At 39.0% G+C, this 18,129-nt stretch overlaps 1 protein-coding gene across 3 annotated transcripts in view; it reads left to right on the top strand.

The window, feature by feature from the left end:
• MED13L (mediator complex subunit 13L) overlaps positions 1-18,129 on the top strand; it is a 282,240-nt gene that overhangs the window by 143,538 nt on the left and 120,573 nt on the right. For all 3 annotated transcript variants that reach the window (XR_008631414.1, XM_055147001.1, XM_055147000.1), the window contains exon 4: positions 8,994-9,077. Coding sequence is in view for 2 of the 3 variants with exons in the window: in XM_055147001.1 (XP_055002976.1) it covers positions 8,994-9,077 (84 nt within the window). In the remaining variant the exon portion in view is untranslated. The remainder of the gene's footprint in view (positions 1-8,993; positions 9,078-18,129) is intronic.

Here is an 18,129-nt window from a genome sequence, read left to right as displayed (position 1 = left end):
GCGTGCAGGTAGGGAGATGAGGGTGTGAGACACTCACAGGCTGTGTGGGCACCCCACTCAGGAGTGTCAGTGGCAAGCACTGTGACTCAGCTGCCAGTACCACGGCCAAGTACTCCAGCTGCCTCCTGAGCACTCCAACACCAGAAACTCCCAAGGGAGGAGGAGGAGACACGGAGCTCATGTGGCTCACGCGCTTCACTCCTCTCCCTGTGCATGTCTCTCGTACCTTGAGGTGAGCAGAGCTGTGAAGGCCATCGGAGCATCAGTTTTTCATTTCAGATGTTGGCAAGAGGTAAAAGCGCTTCCCTGTTGTAGGTTCCAGTGCTCAGGCTGCAGCTGATAAGTGGTCATTTTAGAAAGATGTTTTAAGACTTGGCTATTTAAGATTTTGGAGCAGACCTAGACATCATGTGTTATTGAGGTAATATACTTTTAGAAACATTGATTTTTGAGAAGTGGCCCTTTTTTTTTTTTTTTCTCTTAAGTGTTTGCTGTTTGGGACCATGTCTGATGTGGCTCGGACACTGTGAGGTTTTTGACATCCAGCCTAAACATCTGGTGTGCATGGTCCCAGCCTTTTGAGCTGTCGTTTTGGCCAGAGATTTAAATACTTTTAAATATTTCAAGTAGTTGGTAATTTTCTTTCAATGCTGAACAAAATATAACTCAAACTCCTTTTGAGAAAATGTGTAATATTATTGCTCTGCAGTCCTGTGCTATAATAAAACTCACATATTCATATACTAAGTGATGCACTTTTAAACACAACACTTCATAAAATTGTAAATGTAGATGGAATATGGTCCATAGTTTTAAAAACTGCAGGTTTTTTTTAACATCATGATTTTCTTTTAAAGAAGAAATACTAGTGAATTTATTATATATATATTTTTCTTAGTTAAGTGAGAAAGTTTACGAGTAGAAAAACTGAGAAGGAAGAGGAATATAGATTATTCTTTTATTCTTAACCTGTGCATTGAGAATTTGTGATAAAACTGAATTCCAGGTTGAGTTGAATTATATTTTCTGGGAAAATGAAATGTGACATGTAATATGTCATACTGTAACATAGTTTTTGAAATTATTTGAAAAAATTAGCACTAGACCTAGGTTTTATCTCAGGGTCTGTCACGTGGGAGTTATCCTAATCTGAGTAAGCCATAGTCAACACCCTTTAATTACACCTAGAGTTTTTTCCTCAATTGATGTATGATGTGTACCATATAATGGCTGGCATTCTGCTAATGTTTAATATCAATTAATTCTTTGCTGCATAAATTATTTCCATGTTTTCATTTGAATCCTCTTTGTAAGTTTATTTTGAAACAGATAGTGACACTTTGAGAAAACAGCTATTCTGCTCCTTTCCTAATGTTTTTGTTGTTTTGGAGTGACACTTGGTGGTGCTCAGGGCTGACTCCTGGCTGTGTGCTCAGGGATCCCTGGGAACCATATGGGGTACTGGAGATTGAACTTGGGTTGGCTGCATGCAAGGCAAGTGCCCTACTCACTGTCCTATTGCTCCAACCTTGTTCTTCAAACTTTAAGCAACTATGTTCTTTCTCTCAATGAAATTATCCCACTGGCAAAGAGAGAAGCATTTTAAATGGCTGTTTGTAGCTCACTTAATTTTGTTGTCATTAAGAGTGAATTGGCTGATACACGGTTGCCCTTTGTAAGTCCCGTTGCCTAGACCTTTTGATGTGACTTACTTATTTGCAATCTAAATTTGTTAAAACATATGTTACTGTCTTGTTCCTGGCAATTTTCTATATCTATTTAGGTAAGAGAGACTTTGTGTCCTCCAGCAGATGTTTTATGTTTCTAGCATAAAAGCCAGAATTGAGGTTATTGAAATAGATTATTAAGGGATGGATCACTTAATAGGTATCTCCACCACCCAGCCACACACACACTAGCAAATTTGTACAGTGATTTATTGTTTCTGATTCTAATTTATTTTGTATTTTTGTTTTGAGGCCACACTAGGCAGTTCTTTGGGCTACTCCTGGCACAGTACTTGGGAGTCTCTCCTGGAGGTGTTGTTGGGACCATGTGGTGCCAGGGATTGAACCCAGTCATCCGTCATGCAAAACATATGCACTGGCCCTTTGAACTCTTTCCCCAGCCCCAATCTTATTATCTGTAAGCATATGGAGTTGTTTAAGTAAAAGGCAAGTTCTTTGACTCCCTTGAAAGGCTCCCACAGTTAAGCAGAAGGCATACCAACGCATCTTCTTCCCAAAAGACTTTTTGTTCCTGTGTGCTCTCGGCTCCTGGTGGAGAATAATGCTCAGGGGACCCATTGAAAGCTGCTGAAGTCCAGAAGTGGTCTGGGTCATTCCTGCATCCCACTTCATTGGCCACAACATGTACTTCTAGGCATAAACAGTCAAATAGATGACAAAGTCTTTCCCTTTTCAGGAAATGTCACGTGGCCAACAGGGACTCTGCACATAGGGGTGGAGAATATAGTTTACTCTGCCTTCTTAGTGACGTCTGCCCACCTTCAAGCACTCGACCCTCCTGACAAGTACGGCTATATTACTAAGCACAGCAGCACTTCAGGAACAGTCGCGGGTGTGTTTATACATAGCCATAAAATCTTTCAGGCACATTGACTTCTTTTGAAGTTTCCTTCATTTGTGGTCTCTCAAAGAGAACTTGAGTATCAGAGTTTAGGCCATCTAACTTTCACAGTTTGAGATCGAGCAATCAGGGTTATTTTTCCTCACTTCTGATAATGTTTATATCCTGTTTCCTTCATGATTGGTTTTCCCTTTATGGCAAGAATGCCCAGAGTGGTAAAATACCACTGGAATCGGTGCTATTTTGATCTGGCTCCCCAGAGACCCTCCCATTTCATTCCTCCCTCGCTCTTTTACTAAGGTTGTACTAGCTGAGATTGTTCTTCACTGGTAAGTTTATATGGAATTAGCTTTGTGTTTATAATGAGATTTTCAAAGGATACCCTTTGTATTTTAAGTTTAACTTGTCATACTCGTAAGGGACAAGTATGTTCATGATGAACACATTATAGAAAACAAAAGTCTGCATGACTTCGGGCTGGAGCATCGCCGGAAGGATATTTGCCTTGCATACGGCTGACCCGGGTTCAATCTCTGATACCTCATATGGTCCCCTAAGCACCAGGAGTCATTCCTGAATGCAGAGCCAGGAGTAACTCCTGAGCATCACTGCGTGTGACCCAAAAAACAAAAACAAATAAACAAAAAAAACTACACTAGTCTTTCAGGAGTGTCTTCGTTTAGTAGCTCACTGTTAGAGATTAAATGGCTGTTGTTCTCTTATTGTAATGGTGATAGTTATCACCAAACACCATATTTCCTCACCTAACTGTTGAAATGAAGTATAATGTTGGGTTGTAAAGCTTTTTAAAGAGCTAGAAGATTTTTGTAGGTCATAATGCCCAGAGATTTCATTATTGTCTCAATTATCTGCACCACATATGGGACTTAGAAAATTTTGCTTTGGTAACTTTGTAGGGATACTTAAAATGTTAAGCATAATGTTATCAGATTTCCTTTACATGTGGTAGTATATTTAAATTTTTATTAAGTTCTTTGAATAGACAAGCTGATTTTGATGAAAAGAAATTTTTTCCTCCTCAAAAATGCAGAGCCATTGTTCTGTGCACAGTGGGCAGTTACGCAGGTCCTTTGGTCCGTGCTTACTTAGGGAGACTTTAATCTGTGGGCACTGGACACTTGTAAATCATCATGACTCTTCAGAGGAGTCCTCTGGCGCTGCTCTCCTAATGCATTGTCAGCATTTTTACCCCATGGTAGTTTATAACACAGCTGCAAAATTGCCTTTGGCCCAGATCTTAGATTGCCAAGAACTGTTGTTTAGAGTGAAGATAATCATTTGGAAAAGTACAGTAATAATAGCACAGAGAAAATCAGAATTAAAATTATGATAATAGGAAGATTATATTTGTAAATTTCTGGCTTTCATTGTGCCAGGGTCTTTTGATATGCTCACCAGAGGGCAATTGAATCGCATCCTTGGACATGGTGGTTCAGGAGTTTCAAAGTAATAGATTTTCTCACTAGAGCAGAGTGGTAGGTACTACCCTTGAACCAGCAGTGATAGCGTGTAGAGTCTTTGGGGGTGATATGACAGCAGCTGTGGGAAATGGATGCTGAAGAAAGTCCCGTTTTACCGAGCTGTCACAGTGGCAGTTCTCTAGAGGAGGAGGTAAGGATCAGTCTTTTGGGCCAAGGGGCATACACTTTGAAGGGAGATAGGGCACACAGACGGAAAACCCGTGTCTAGATGAAAATGTATAGCGTAAGGCACGTATTCTCTTAGGCTGGCCTGTTACCGGTTTTGTAGTTTTAGGACAGGAAAATAATCAGGTGTAAAATTTCTTAAGCATTTAATATTTCCGTGGCTGGAGAATGGAGTAAAACTGTGAACATTTAAAACTGAAAAAGATGTTCTCTTTGGATTTCATTGGGGTGAATATTTTCAGTGAGGTGGGGCCAACACAGCGCCTTCCCAGGGTTTTAGAGGGGTCCTTTCAGCCCTCTCTGACCTCTTGCCCACCGAGTTTTCCTTCTATTAGCTCCCTAGTCCCATGCCACGGTTCCTCATCTACCTGAGTCCCCCTGGCTCTCAGTAAGAAATACTGTTTGAGATGCCTTGTCTGACCAGGGGAGAACCTAGAAGCTTCCCCTTATGACCAAGCTGGAAGGGATGAAACTGCCTTCATCCCTAAGCTGTGTGAGACGGTTTCTAGGAGGGAAACTTCTTGAGTGTGTGTTTAAGATGAACTTTTATGCTGTTGAGGCTGACGTGGCATGAAACGCTGTGAAGTTTAGTCTGCTCAACTCTTTCATGCCACGCCAACACTAAGATCACTTGGTTTGGAGAGGAACACTCTCCGCGCGCATGTGTGTTTTAAATACACCATTTGTATTGCAGTCCTGGGATTTACAATGCTGGGATCTTAGTCTCTGTGTGCATGTCCTTCCAGCACCCCATGCAGCCTCCTTGTCTATAGCTATTGGTGTCCCCAGACCCCTGCCGGTCCTCCTACCCCACCCCATCCTTGTACTGTTTAATCTATAAAAACTGTCACAGCATTGAGGGGGCTTGAAGGAACAGGCAAAGCCTCTGGTGGCTCCTTTCTGCCCCTCCCAATTTTTCCATCTCTGAAATGCACACTCTGAGGGGTTAGGCTGTGGCTGCTATTGTTCCACTGGTCGTCGTACATCCCCTCTGCCGTGGTATTGAGGTGCGAGGGGAAGGTCTGCCAACCTCAGAGTCAGGCTTCTGGTGTAGTTCATTGTTCAGAGCTTGAGGCACAGCATGGAAACATTTGTGTACACATAAATACGTACACGTTACCTGATTTCATTTAGTTTTAAAAATTCATTTGAAAGAATTTTTTCTTTGAGTATAGTAGTTTGAAACTATTTCAAAAAAGAAATACTTTTCCTTAGTCATTAAAGAAATTTTGGAATTGCACAATGATAATAACACAGTACTTTACAGAGTTATGTTCTGTTTTCATCATGATCGAGTCTACCAGGGCTCACCGATACACAGCTTTCTTAGTGATGCTGATTTGAAGCAGTTTTTAGCAGATGGAGTTTATCTACCAATCTTATGTATTAAGTATAAATTTATTTCTCAAAAATAATAAAATAAAGGTTGATAGAGTATAAACATGTGGAGGGGGATGTGTAGAGGCGAGAGGGAGAGAGAAAAAAATTTTGTGAGTACAATTAGATTTTGGGAAAACTTACAGTGATTTTGCTGAGTTCCTTTGACCTGTTTCTTAAGTAAAAAATGACTTTGCCTTTAACCATCTAATTCAGCAATTCTCTTGGCTTGGGGTCAGATCAGAGGAAGGAGCCCAGAGTATTAAGTTAACTTCCGTCATTGGTCCCAGCCTTTCTTGGGGTACTGGGGTGACTTGATGAACTTTCTGTTGTGTTTCACTGCTGACAGCCTGGCTTGTGCCAGCTCCTTCATAAAGACAAGTCAGTTGCATACCCAGTATTTACAAAACTGAGTGGGAATCACTAATGGGAGCAATTCTGTGTTCCAAGTGTGCAGTGAATCACTGATCACACAGAAACTGACTAATAGCTGAAAATCACAGTTACGACTCATCGGAACCAGGGCGCTTCAGATAGACAGACCAGTAGTTTCCATAGCTGTTTCGTGCATCAGTGTTACTGACTTTAGGTTGATATTGCCCAACAAAGACATATGGTCTGTAGTGGAAACCAGGCTCCAAGAGATACATTAGTGCTCTCAGTATTTATGCCAGGCTCTCAGTATTTTATTTGTTTTATTTGCATACCTGTAGGTGCTCAGGGCTTCACTCTGGCTCTGTGTTCAGGGATCACTTCTGGCAGGGATCAGGGACCATATTGGGTGCAGTTGATTGAACCCAGGTAGGCCATGTGCAAGGCAAGCTCCCTGCCCGCTGTACTGTAACTAGATTCATGTTTGCCTTGCCTTTGCCTGTGTAGCTGCGTATTCTTGACCATCTGCTGCTGACCTGCCTTCCTGGACTGAAGTCAAACTATATATTGTCCTCTTTAGTTAGAAATACTGTATGTTTTCTTTCATCTTATATTGTGTTTAGGCTTTCAACTAAGAAGGTTTTTGCCCATAAATTCTTATTGTTTTGTTACATAAATGAATGTTTCTTTTGAATTCTGACATCCAAGACATAAATGAGAGAATGAGTTCTTTATTTAAAGTGGCATTTATTAAGTGAGGATGTGTGTTGGTGGAAGCCATTGTTTAGTGTTTGATGTGATTCTGAACATATTACATGCCTTATTACTTTCATTCCAAGCATTATTAATTTTAAGATATATCTTTAATTTAAGTAATAGCTTTTGGGGAATGAATAAACATATAATAGATGCATAATTAGAAGATGCTTCTGGGTTTCTTAACTGAGGAAAGGGGGTTTAGTCATTCCTTGCATGTGCCTGACTGTGGCTCTAGCCCTGGCACCGGATGCTTCTAGTTCACCCCCCATTCTTGCCCCCAGCATTGCTAAATGTAGCCCCAGACACTCGCCAGCACTACAGGGATGGCTCTGAGGGACCTGGCATTGCAGGGCTTGGGCAGCACTGCGTCCTCGGGCACTAGCGTTCAGCCAAGGAACTGATTGGCTGAGGATCTCTGGGAAGAGCTCCCAGGCCACCTGAACACTGCTAGGGAGCCCGACCCCCACCCTTCCCTTAAGAAGGCAAGGAAGTTTGATAAGGCCTTTGGTAACAAGGAAATATTTCAATTCTGTGATCAGATATACCTGAGCTTACTCCCAGCTCTCATAATTAGCCGTGTGACCTTGTCTCGGTGATCTTTCTACTATGCTTTAGCTTCTTACATAAAACACACTCTCACATCCCACATAAATAGGTGTGCTTGGTAATCAAATGTGGCAGCCAGAGTGATTCTAGGTAGGATTAGTGGATGAAGATCCTGATCCTACACAGAAATTTTTCAGTGGAAATAGCTATGTGTGTATGTATATTTACAAGTAAAAATTCCAGCAGTCCCTTGCCTAGTGAATTAAGTTGCAAAAATGCTTTTCAGTGTTGCTTCTCTAGTACTTCTTTTAAATTTTCTACTTGGGTTTTAATGCAGTCACATAGTCTTTAATCCTTAAAAAAAAGGTTAAATAACTTTTAATCTTTAGAAAACAGATTGGATTAGTTTGAAAATAATTGTCTTCATTGCAAACAAGGACAACTTGTAGAAATTCATTTTCAAAATATAATTAGTTGAAGCCAGTGACTTTCGGTGTAGCAGAGCTTTACATCTTGGCCAACAAACCTGGTTTCTTGCTCCGTCTCACCTGTGTGGAGTCAGATGAAGGCCCAAATTATTTTCCTCCTTGCTGGTGTGGACATACCATCAAGAGGCAGAAGCCAAGTGCAGAAGTGCCTGAATACAGAATAAATTGCAAATGCAGCTCTTTTACCTTGTAGAGTAGAATTACATTCAGATTTCTGACATGTTTTCTTAAATGTAAGTGTTGTTGATTGATGTTAGAGATAATTGTTTTTCATAAATTTCAGAAATGCACACGTCCTCATTTTTATATTCTTAAAATCAAGGTACTCCTTACAAACGATGGTATCTCACAGTTGGCCATTTGGCAGTTGTGATATAGTTGTCGTTTGTTACACACAAGAGAACTTGCATGGAGTTCTCTGAATTGTCACTTTGCTGAATTATGTGTGTAATTGGGATCCTTTGAGTTAAGTTTGGTGGCTGTTTACTGTGTCTGTAGAAGGAGAACCCTGTGCTTTGGTGCTGAAGGACTGTGTACACACAGTAGCACATCTTAGCTCTGAGGAAAGCTAATATTTGTTATTGAAAAAATGACTAGTTCTTCATCTGTTAAAGTGCTTTGCCATGCTACAAAAGGAGATTACCCAAATAGAGACGTGGGTGCTTTTGTTTCTGAGACCCCTTTTAAATTAGTGCCTGTGCCATGCCACAAAAAGCAAAGCCAGGCAAGAAAACTTTACAGACGAGACCTTAGTGACTTGGAAGACTCTCCGTGAGGTGCTTGCGGAGAAGCTGTCTGTGTCTTCAGTATTGCCCGTGGCAGAGGGTTAAAGCAGCGCAGAGATGTTCAAGAGTCCAGCAACCAGTGAATGTGGCTCATTGGTTTTATATGTGCAAGAATAATATGTCAATGAAAATTATGCTGTGTTTTTTTTTTCCCTAAGTATGAACATTTTAAAAGTGATCAAACATTTTGGCAGCTTCCATCAATGGTGTCTCTTACCTGTATTATTGTTATTGAAATACTAGAAAGTCATTCTTGGGCTGAGGGCGTGCTTTATATTCAGGAAGGAGCATTCCCATTCCTGCACCTCCTGGGTAGTCCCTGAGCATGGCTCCTACCCACCCTCCCAACCCCCCAAGCCCCCATCCTGCCCCCAGTCATAAAACATTAATTTTTCATGTAATTGTTGCAGGTGCCTAATGGATAAAAACTTCGTTAGGATTGGGAAATGGTTTGTGCGGCCCTATGAGAAGGATGAAAAGCCAGTCAACAAAAGGTGAGTTTTTAAAATACTCTTGTCTTTTTATTTTTTTCCTTACACACCTATCTTTGGGGGTCAGAAAGCAGCGTATTAATTTCGTTATGATGTTAGTAGTTTATACACCTAAAATAGATTCTAGTAAAGCATTTTAGTAAATACTACATTGTGAAATTTTTGTTGAATATAAAAAAATTACACTAGGCCATTAATATAACCACGTTTAACCTCTTTATTATTACAGTATTTGGAATTGAAAAATTTTTTGATACTTTCATTAGCTTCTTTTCCCTTTCTTTGTTACAGTATTATAACTTTAGAGATAGTCAAGTGAATTCAAATGGTAAAAATGTTTATAGAATTGATTTATGCCTTAAAAAATCAGTCAATACATCCTTAATAATTGTCAGATGAATACTGAATTACTTCTTTTTTTTTTTTTTCTTTTTGAATCACACCTGGTGATGCACAGGGGTTACTCCTGGCTTTGCACTCAGGAATTATTCCTGGCAGTGCTCAGGGGACCATTACGGGATGCTGGGAATAGAACCTGGGTCGACCGAATGCAAGGCAAACGCCCTACCCGCTGTACTATCGCTCCAGCCCCTGAATTCAACTTCTTTAAACATTCCTAAACTTTGAACCATCATTTATTACATGCATATCTTTAAAGGCAGTCTTTGATATTAAACAAGCATGTACATTTGGATCAAACCAGAATTTAAAAAAACCCTGAAAATCAAATGTTTGCCTTACTGACCTTAGGACATAATATAGACTTTCTCGAAGTCATTGCATTTCAGCAGTATGGGACACACATCTTAATTGTATTTTACTTTTCCTTAACTTGTCCTTAATTAATGGCTCCAGCTCTTGAAAACTCTGTCTGGCAGCCTTTATTTATTTATACTGACCCCCCAACCCCCAGTCTTTAAAGTTAGATCTTTAAGATAGTTTGCCAGAATTTTAGCTGGAGCTTCTGCCTGGGTTGGAAGTTTACTTCCTTATTCCTAACAGAGATTCTTTATCAGCCTGTCTCCACCCACTATGCCTTCTGATATATGCCCTTTCAATTTTTTTTTTAAATCTCCCAAATCACCATGAGTGTCTTGAAATATTTCCCTTCCTCTTTTTTTGATTTTTGTACTTAGAAACCTTTAGTATTTATTTTAAAAATTATGTTGCATTTAGGTATTCTACCTACTAAATTTGTCTGAAATGAACAGTAATGCCTTTAGAAAGGTGTAAGTGCACAAAGTGTCTTGTTTATGGTTGCTTTGATGGTGAAGAGGAATTTTTGATGGATTTTTCTTGAACTATAATGACATTCTACAGGGTTATAAAAGTCTTCACATTTTCCTTAACTTGATAGAAGCTCCCATTCCATGAGTGGTCGCAATCTTGACTTTCATGTTGGTGCGTCTGAGCGGGCACGTGAGGCTCCCCCAGCACAGTCGCCGTCTTTGTTCTCTCGGCCCTCTGAGCTCAGCGACTCCCAGCTGGCCGCTTGGAGTGAGCAGAGCCAGGCCTCAGACTTTTTGATCAGGAGGGGTAGGTGTTGTTGTGATGATTTGACAGGAATTTGGCCGTGAAGAGGAAATGTAGAAATAAAATACACATTAAAAGAGTAGCAATTAGTATAGGAAAGTTTTTAAAAAATAATGCTGTGTAGAAGTCAAATGTAGTTAATTTGTTGAGTTTGTTTATCTTGACGCATTTTGGTTTGTAGAAGTCTTCCTAACTTTCAGTAAACCAGATGTTCTGATTCGTGTGTGCTATATATCTGGATGTTTAATTTTGTGTAGTTGTGAGGTTGTTGACTTTTGAACAGTGTAGTTGAATTGTTTCATTATTTTTATTCTTTATACTCATGATTGGAAATACAATTTTGTTTTCTGTAATGTAAGAATATAAGTGATTTTGAAAAATATTTTTGAAGATATTGACAATTAGAAAAGCTTTAAACCCAAACTTTACTGTCTGCTATAATAAAACTTCATTAGGGTTTTTAGTTTCCTAAGAACTGGTTTTATTTTGAAGTAGGGCTGTTAGTGGTCAAGTTACTTTGGATGGACAGAGTGATGGTGTGGGAGGCAAAGAGCCAGATGCGTTAGGGCTGGGGAGACAATATAGAGAGTAGGGCACCTGCCCGGCATGCGCTGACTCGGTCTCTACTCCTCAGCCACACATTTGGCCCCCAGGCCCTCCGTGAGCTCAGGGCCAGGAGGACGCTCTGAGCACAACTGGGTTGTGCCCCTGAAAGACAGACAAGCAAACAAAGGAATTAGAAGATTAGGAATTCTCTGTACTCAGAGTTTTTGGGCAACTTGGTTAGTTTGCTGAGCAGAACTTTAGAGGCTTTTTGTTCTACTTTAGTTGGTAGCACTGTAGTCTCGTTGTTTATCAGTTTGTTCGAGTGGGCACCAATAACGTCTCCATTGTGAGACTTGTTACTGTCTTTGACATATCGAATACGCCACGGGGAGCTTGCCAGACTCTGCCATGCAGGCGGGATAGCTTGCCGGGCTCTCCGAGTGGGACGCAAGAATCGAACCTGGGTCGGCCGCTGTGCTGTTGCCAACTAGCAATTTAGTTGGTAGTAATTATTATCATGGAAGTTATTTATTGAGAAGACTAAGTGAAATAATTTTAAGGTTGAATGAGATCATTTATTCCATGACATTAGATACAAAGGAGAGAAATAGATTTTAAGGAAAAGTATTTTAAGTGTAAAGTAATACTAGGATCACACATGCATCATAGGTGCTCTACCAGTGAGGCATATCCCTGGGCCTTGCTTTTGGAATTTTAGGAAACTTCTAAGTGTTTGATATGAGATATTGCCCAGGAAATTTTATTATATGTAATATGAGCATACTGTTAATGTGTTTTACAATATTATATAATTTTTACTGGTATGGGACACATACACCATAATAATATGTAATGATTGTATAACACACATATGTAATTGTTATATGTGTAATATGAAAAACAAAATCTGCTACCATCTTTTTTCCCCTCTCCATAGTGACATATCTCTTGTTATTCATAGTTTGGGAAATATGTTACCATATAAATATGTCCTAACAAGTAGGAAAAAAAATTTGGCATTTCCCTAAAGAGTTGTGACAACTTTAATCAAACATATATGATCTTTGGTTTCTAAAGTGTCTTGAATATGAAAAAGACTTTGCTGTCAGAATATGTTTAAAAACAAACCTATGAAAGACATTTTTAAAGATAATCTTGAAATTGCTCCAGTTGAATTTTTTTTAATGGTGAAAGATATATTTTATAGTGAAAGGTAAAGGCAGTCTCTTCCTGTTGTCCATGAAACAAGATGAGTAACCCTTTTCTGTTTTTTTTTTCTTACACATTTTACTAGTACATGTATCTCTTGCCATACACTTATTAACAAACATTAAATAATGTGGAAACCATGGGACAATTTGTCTTTATGAATAGTAGTTCTATAACTTCATGTGAAATAGATCTGTAATATCTATCACTTTCTTTTTATTGTATATTTTGTCATGTGGACATGTTTAAGAATTGTGTGGAAGTGAGAAGAGGGATGGGCTCAGCAGTCCTGGAAGCATTCATGGTCACAGGGTGGGTGAAGGAGACTAAGAAAGGGCCCTGTAAAATGATACGCAAGTGACCGGTGTCACCGAAGGATGAATTTGTTAAGTTTCCAGATTAATCAGCTCTGCCTGCCTAAGAGGTTATGTGAAAGGCATATTTGGCAGTTGTATGGTTTTTACGACTGTAAAGAGCGGTGTAGATGGGGTGAATTTCAGATTGCAGTGGTTTGAATCATAAAGGAAAGTTGAAAGGAGGAGTTCTGGCTATTTCTGTTAGACATAACTGCAAAGTGGAAAACCTTCGCTGCTGGGAAACGGAGGAGCTAAGTACTTAACAAGACCCCGAGCTCCACCACTGAGCCGCACCCCTGGCCGGCTGCCTATGGCTTTTCAAAGTTCCTTTCATGTGCTCAGCATCGTAGTGTACATAGGAGGAAATGTTAAATCCACAGACCAGTAGCTAGGGGTGACGGTCAGAGGACTCTGTGCTTTCCCATGGCTGGCTTCCTTTAGTTTTTCTTCCTCTTTGCCCTCAAATAGTTATCTTTAGTTTTATCTTGTGTGTGTTTGTGTATGTGTATTTTGATTGTTTTAATTGTTTTGTCTTAATTTGTTGTCTTCTTAGCTGCAACAAAACTTTTCTCACTAGTTATTGATTTTCATATTTAATAATGTGTAGATACTGTCTCAAAAAGGATTGAAACATCTTATTGTAAGAGATATATCTTGGTGTGTTTTGTTTTTGTGTGTTCTTGTGAGATACTCTTGTGAGGCCTGTGCTCTACTTCTAATCTTAAACCCCAGTTTAAGGTATAGAACTTGCGCTTTAATATTACTAGGAGGTTGGGACATTCCATTGTGTAATTCCTTAAAATAAAAAAAAATTCCTGCAGGAGAAATGAGATGAAGTTGGAAACAAAACTTTTCTTATGTACTGCACAGTTTAGAGATATGAATCACTTTCTAGTAACTTTGATATTGTGGGATTACTTGTATCTATACTCTGGACGTTAGTTGTAAGCATTTCTTTCTTTGAGGGTGTGGGGACACGCCCAGTGATACTCAGGTTACTCCTGGCTTTGCACTCAGGAATCATTCCTGGCAGTGCTTGGGGGGGCCTTATGGGGTGCCAGGATCGAATCCGGGCTGGCCCTGTGCAAACAAGGCAAGCGCTTTTCCGGCTGTACTATCTCTCTGGCTCCAGCATTTATTATTTCTAAACTGTTCTTCAGCTTTTAGCCTTTCTGATTCTAGGAAAATTATAAAGTCTGCATATATTTCATCTCACTCTTTTCTTTTTCCTTTCCATATGTCCTTCTTTTCTTTACCGCCAGGAGCATATTGTTGTGTCTGTGTCTGGTGTAGCTCTAAGCATGTTGGTGACCCCTTTGTTTATAGCTCTAGGAAATTCAGTATTTTTTCTGAGGGTATTAAAGTGTTAAAGAACAAGTCTAGAAAAAACGATTGTATAAACTTTGATAATGGTATTTATAATCAGAAGAGAGGGGAGAGAAAATCTGGTACTAAGGGGAAATAATTTTGTGTGTGTTTTACTTATATAATGAAACTGACCATCTTTTTTTTTTTTTGCACATAATATATTGGCTTAAGCCCACTTTCCTTGTTGGAAAAGAAGTCCTCTTAAGAGACAGTACATGAAAAATTATAGGTTCTATGATTAAACTTTTGGTAGTATCTAGGAAGTACTGTTAAGTTTGCTCATGTTTTTTAAAAACAGATATGGAAAGGAAATGTGGCATTGGAATATTGAATGCCTGTAACAACAATTCATCATGAACAAAAAAAAAAGTGGGAGCGGAAAACGCACTGAAGAATTTGATAAGAAAAATGTATTTAACGTAAAAAGGGGAAATGACCATTACACACCTATTTAATTTACAAAATGGGACTTTGTGGGCTTTCAGAAGAAATTAAGGCATTATCCCCTCACTTTCCCCCCTCCCCTCTCTCTCCCTCTCTCCCTCCCTCCCTCCCCCCACTTTCTCTCTCAGCCCCCTTCCCTTGGGTGGAGTGGGTACTATGTGCAATGTCCGAGTGCAAAGCAAGTGCCTTGTACTATCGCTGTAGCCCCCAGAAGGAACATTTTGTAATGTCATTAGAAAACTTCATCCAGTCCTAAGTATGAATTAGTGATGATAATTCAAAATATGAGACTTGAGATTATTATTTGTAGTTTCTTAGTAATGTCAGCTATGTATTTTGATACTTAGTTATTTATTAGTTATAATAAAATGCATTTATTACACAGATAGTTGGATTTCTAACTTCAAATGACATTTACGAGCTAAGTGGGAAATCTCCCCCTTCCCAGAGCTAGACTGCACTCCAGGGGGTGGTTGGAGTCCCGGTGCAGTTGGCGCACTTTTCGTTCACTTGAGAAAGCAAATTTCCAGGGGGGGTGCTGAGGTGGTTTTCTGAGGAGGAGACAATTTATAGCTCTGCAGCTTGTTTTTCTAGTGTTTCTGTTTTCGTTTTCTAGCTGCAGTGATACTTTCAAATAAGGTAGAGTTCCTATCAGGCTTAGTAACCCCCAAAGTCCACCCCACATGGTTTAATCTGTTTTGCTGGAAACTGGGGTATGTCTTTGTTTTTAATTTTGAGAGTGAGATGGCTCCTCAGTTCCTTTCCCTTCTTAATGGAGACTCTTATACTCCCTTTCTAAAATTTTACCTGCTTCAGCAGATTTTGTACTTTCTTAAGTTTCAGTTGCTATTTTTTGTTATTACCCAAATGGGAACACAGGGAGTATTTTAGGACATCAAAGTATTGCTTTGTTACTGTGCTTCCCTTAGATTTACTTGTCTATTAAAGTGGGATTGCATAGCCTCTGGGGTTGCATCACCAATGGTGGAGGCTTTCATGTAATAATTTACTTCAATTGATTTTTAAAGTGATACTTCCTCAGTAATTCCAGTGTCTGAGTGATAGGATTTTCCCCAACTTGTTAAGTGATGACTTTTGTGTTACACTGTTTTAAAGGCATTAATTTTTATAGACTCACTATCTCCTTACATTTTAAACTTTGAAAACCTTTTCTGAAATATAAAGGCATGACAGGTCTTTATCATCTCTTTTATGTGTTGATATTTATATGTCTTGTCCTAAGATGCCTTTATAAATTTGTCATTTGTTCCTTAGTGGTCCTTCTGTTGGGTGGGGTAGGCTGGGAATTGGGTAGGGGGCCGTTAGAGGATGGAAGGTCAGGGAGGTCAGCCAAGCTCAGAATGGCCCATGTGGGGTCCTGTCTTTGACAGGTATGATAATGGTGCAATAAAATGTTTTGACTCTGGCCTCTGTGTAGTCTGTTACCAGCAGGGGGAAACCATTATAGATTAGAGTTAGATTTCAGGACATTTTCTCCTTCTTGTTAAACAGGAATGTTCACTTCTTAAGAGAAGGTTTAGAATACTGTTTGAAATCAGTTTTGGTTGATTTTATGTAATTTTCATTGTTATTTTCCTTTCATCATTTTAATGCAGTATACTTTAAAATGTTAAAAAGGTTATGTAAATAATATTGTTGGACCTGGATTTACTTTTTTCTTTTTAGTAGTCTGAGGATTATTTTGAAGACCGTTTAAAGTGGAATAAGACTGCAAAGTGGCTAGCAGAGAACTTGGCATGTGGTTGTTTTTATGGTTATGTGCCTGTGTGATATTTAGAAAATAGAATAAATAGGATTTTTTTCCTGGTGATTTCTTGAACAAGAAGCTTGCTGTTCAGATATATTTGAATCAGGTTTTATTTATATACATGATTCACATAAAATTAATTACATTTCTTACAATATTTCTTAAATAATTATAAAATATTGTATCATAAAGAGCACATTATATATTTTAGCCCTAAAATATTGACTAGCTTCTCTCCTCTCCTCTTCCTCTTAGGTTTCTTTTTCTTTCATACTCAGCTATGCTTAGGACTTACTCCTGGCTCTGTGTTTATGCAGGGGCGGGGGGGGGGGGCAGAAAGGGGGAGGGGCGGACCTTATGGGGTGCCAGGGCTAGAACCCAGGTGTGTGGAAGGTATAGCCTACCTGCTGTACTCTCTCTCTGGCCTCAAGCTATTTTCTGGTTTTAAACAATTGTTTCAGTTAGTAAAGTCATCCTGATTTGGAAATATCTTTATTGGCATTATAGTTCTTTTGACCACTTCTCATGGAATTAAAGAAAGAAGGTTAAGCCCTATGTATCTGCATGTCTACTTTATATCAATGAGTTGATCTCTTGTATTTGGAGTGTTAGGAGTGTGGTTCTTAGAAATATAGCTGGGACTGTCAGTAGAGGGGAAGATGCTTCATTTTGGGTTTATTAATAGATGTGTATGGGTGAAGAATTACAGCTTAATATTTATGTCTGAAGAATAGGAAAAGCCTGCAAGTACCAACATAAAATATTGCCTTAGTAATTGTGCAGTCTCTTTGCCGTAATGTTCAAACTAGTTCTGCTGTTACGGTCTTCTGCTTGTGGGAGTTTATGGTTTTTGGATCCCACTGTTCTCGGGGAGGCCTCTCTATCATGAAAGTATAATGTGTCAATTGTGTTTACAATGTGGATGAACTTTATGTAGCATTTACTCATTCCTCCTCAGCAGAGGCTTTTCATTCAGGATTGCCCTTCACAATTCCTGCCACAGTCTAAACTGATTTGCGTCTTCGCGCTCTCCCTCCTACCCTTTCTGTCTTCCATGGCAACTCAAGTTAACTTTGATCTCTCGCCTTTGAGCTGGACCCCTGAGGCAACTTTTCTAGCTCATCTTTTCTGGCATTTTACCTCTAAATTTTTCAATAGCATGTCTTTATTACTATTCTTTAAATTTTTTTATTCTCTTGAATTTATGATGAAAGATGAATGTTTCCCCTCCTTCCCTCTCCCATTGCCATATTATGCCTAAATTCAGTATTTGGAACGTAATATTTATTCTGATGCCCAGTGGGAGCTATTTTTTATTTTCTATCCAACCTCTACTATAATCCCTAGTGCAGGGCCCTTACTAAAAAAAAATAAAATATACTTTTTTCTGCTTTTAATCTATTTCGTTTGCCCTAAGATCAAAATTTAAAATGCAGTTCTTTAATTTTTTAAATTGGAAAATAGTCTTAAAAATTATCTAACAATAATAAGTGGCTGAGCTATTAAGAAGTTACATTTCTACTTTTATTGTTAAGGGATAACCTTTTAAGAAATATTTTGTAACGATCAGTCCTCTGTACACTTTTCAGTGTTACTTAGTTATGAGTGGTTGGTTGGTTCAAGTTTCAAGTTTGAGCATTTGGGCTATTTTATGCTCACTTTAGTTGAAGTGTCAACTGCAACTGACTAGTTTCTTATATTTACATAGAAATTGTGTAGAGAACATAAGAGAACAAAAACATTTATCATATATAGTAGACTTAAAGCATTTCTTTTTCCGGGCTGGAGTTGATAGCACAGCGGGTAGGGCATTTGCCTTGCATGCGGACGA

Source organism: Sorex araneus, chromosome 9 (genome assembly GCF_027595985.1).
Source record: "Sorex araneus isolate mSorAra2 chromosome 9, mSorAra2.pri, whole genome shotgun sequence".
NCBI classification, from domain to species: Eukaryota; Metazoa; Chordata; class Mammalia; order Eulipotyphla; family Soricidae; genus Sorex; species Sorex araneus.
Note: the sequence above shows the minus strand (reverse complement) of the source record. Positions and strands in the feature narration are given on the sequence as shown.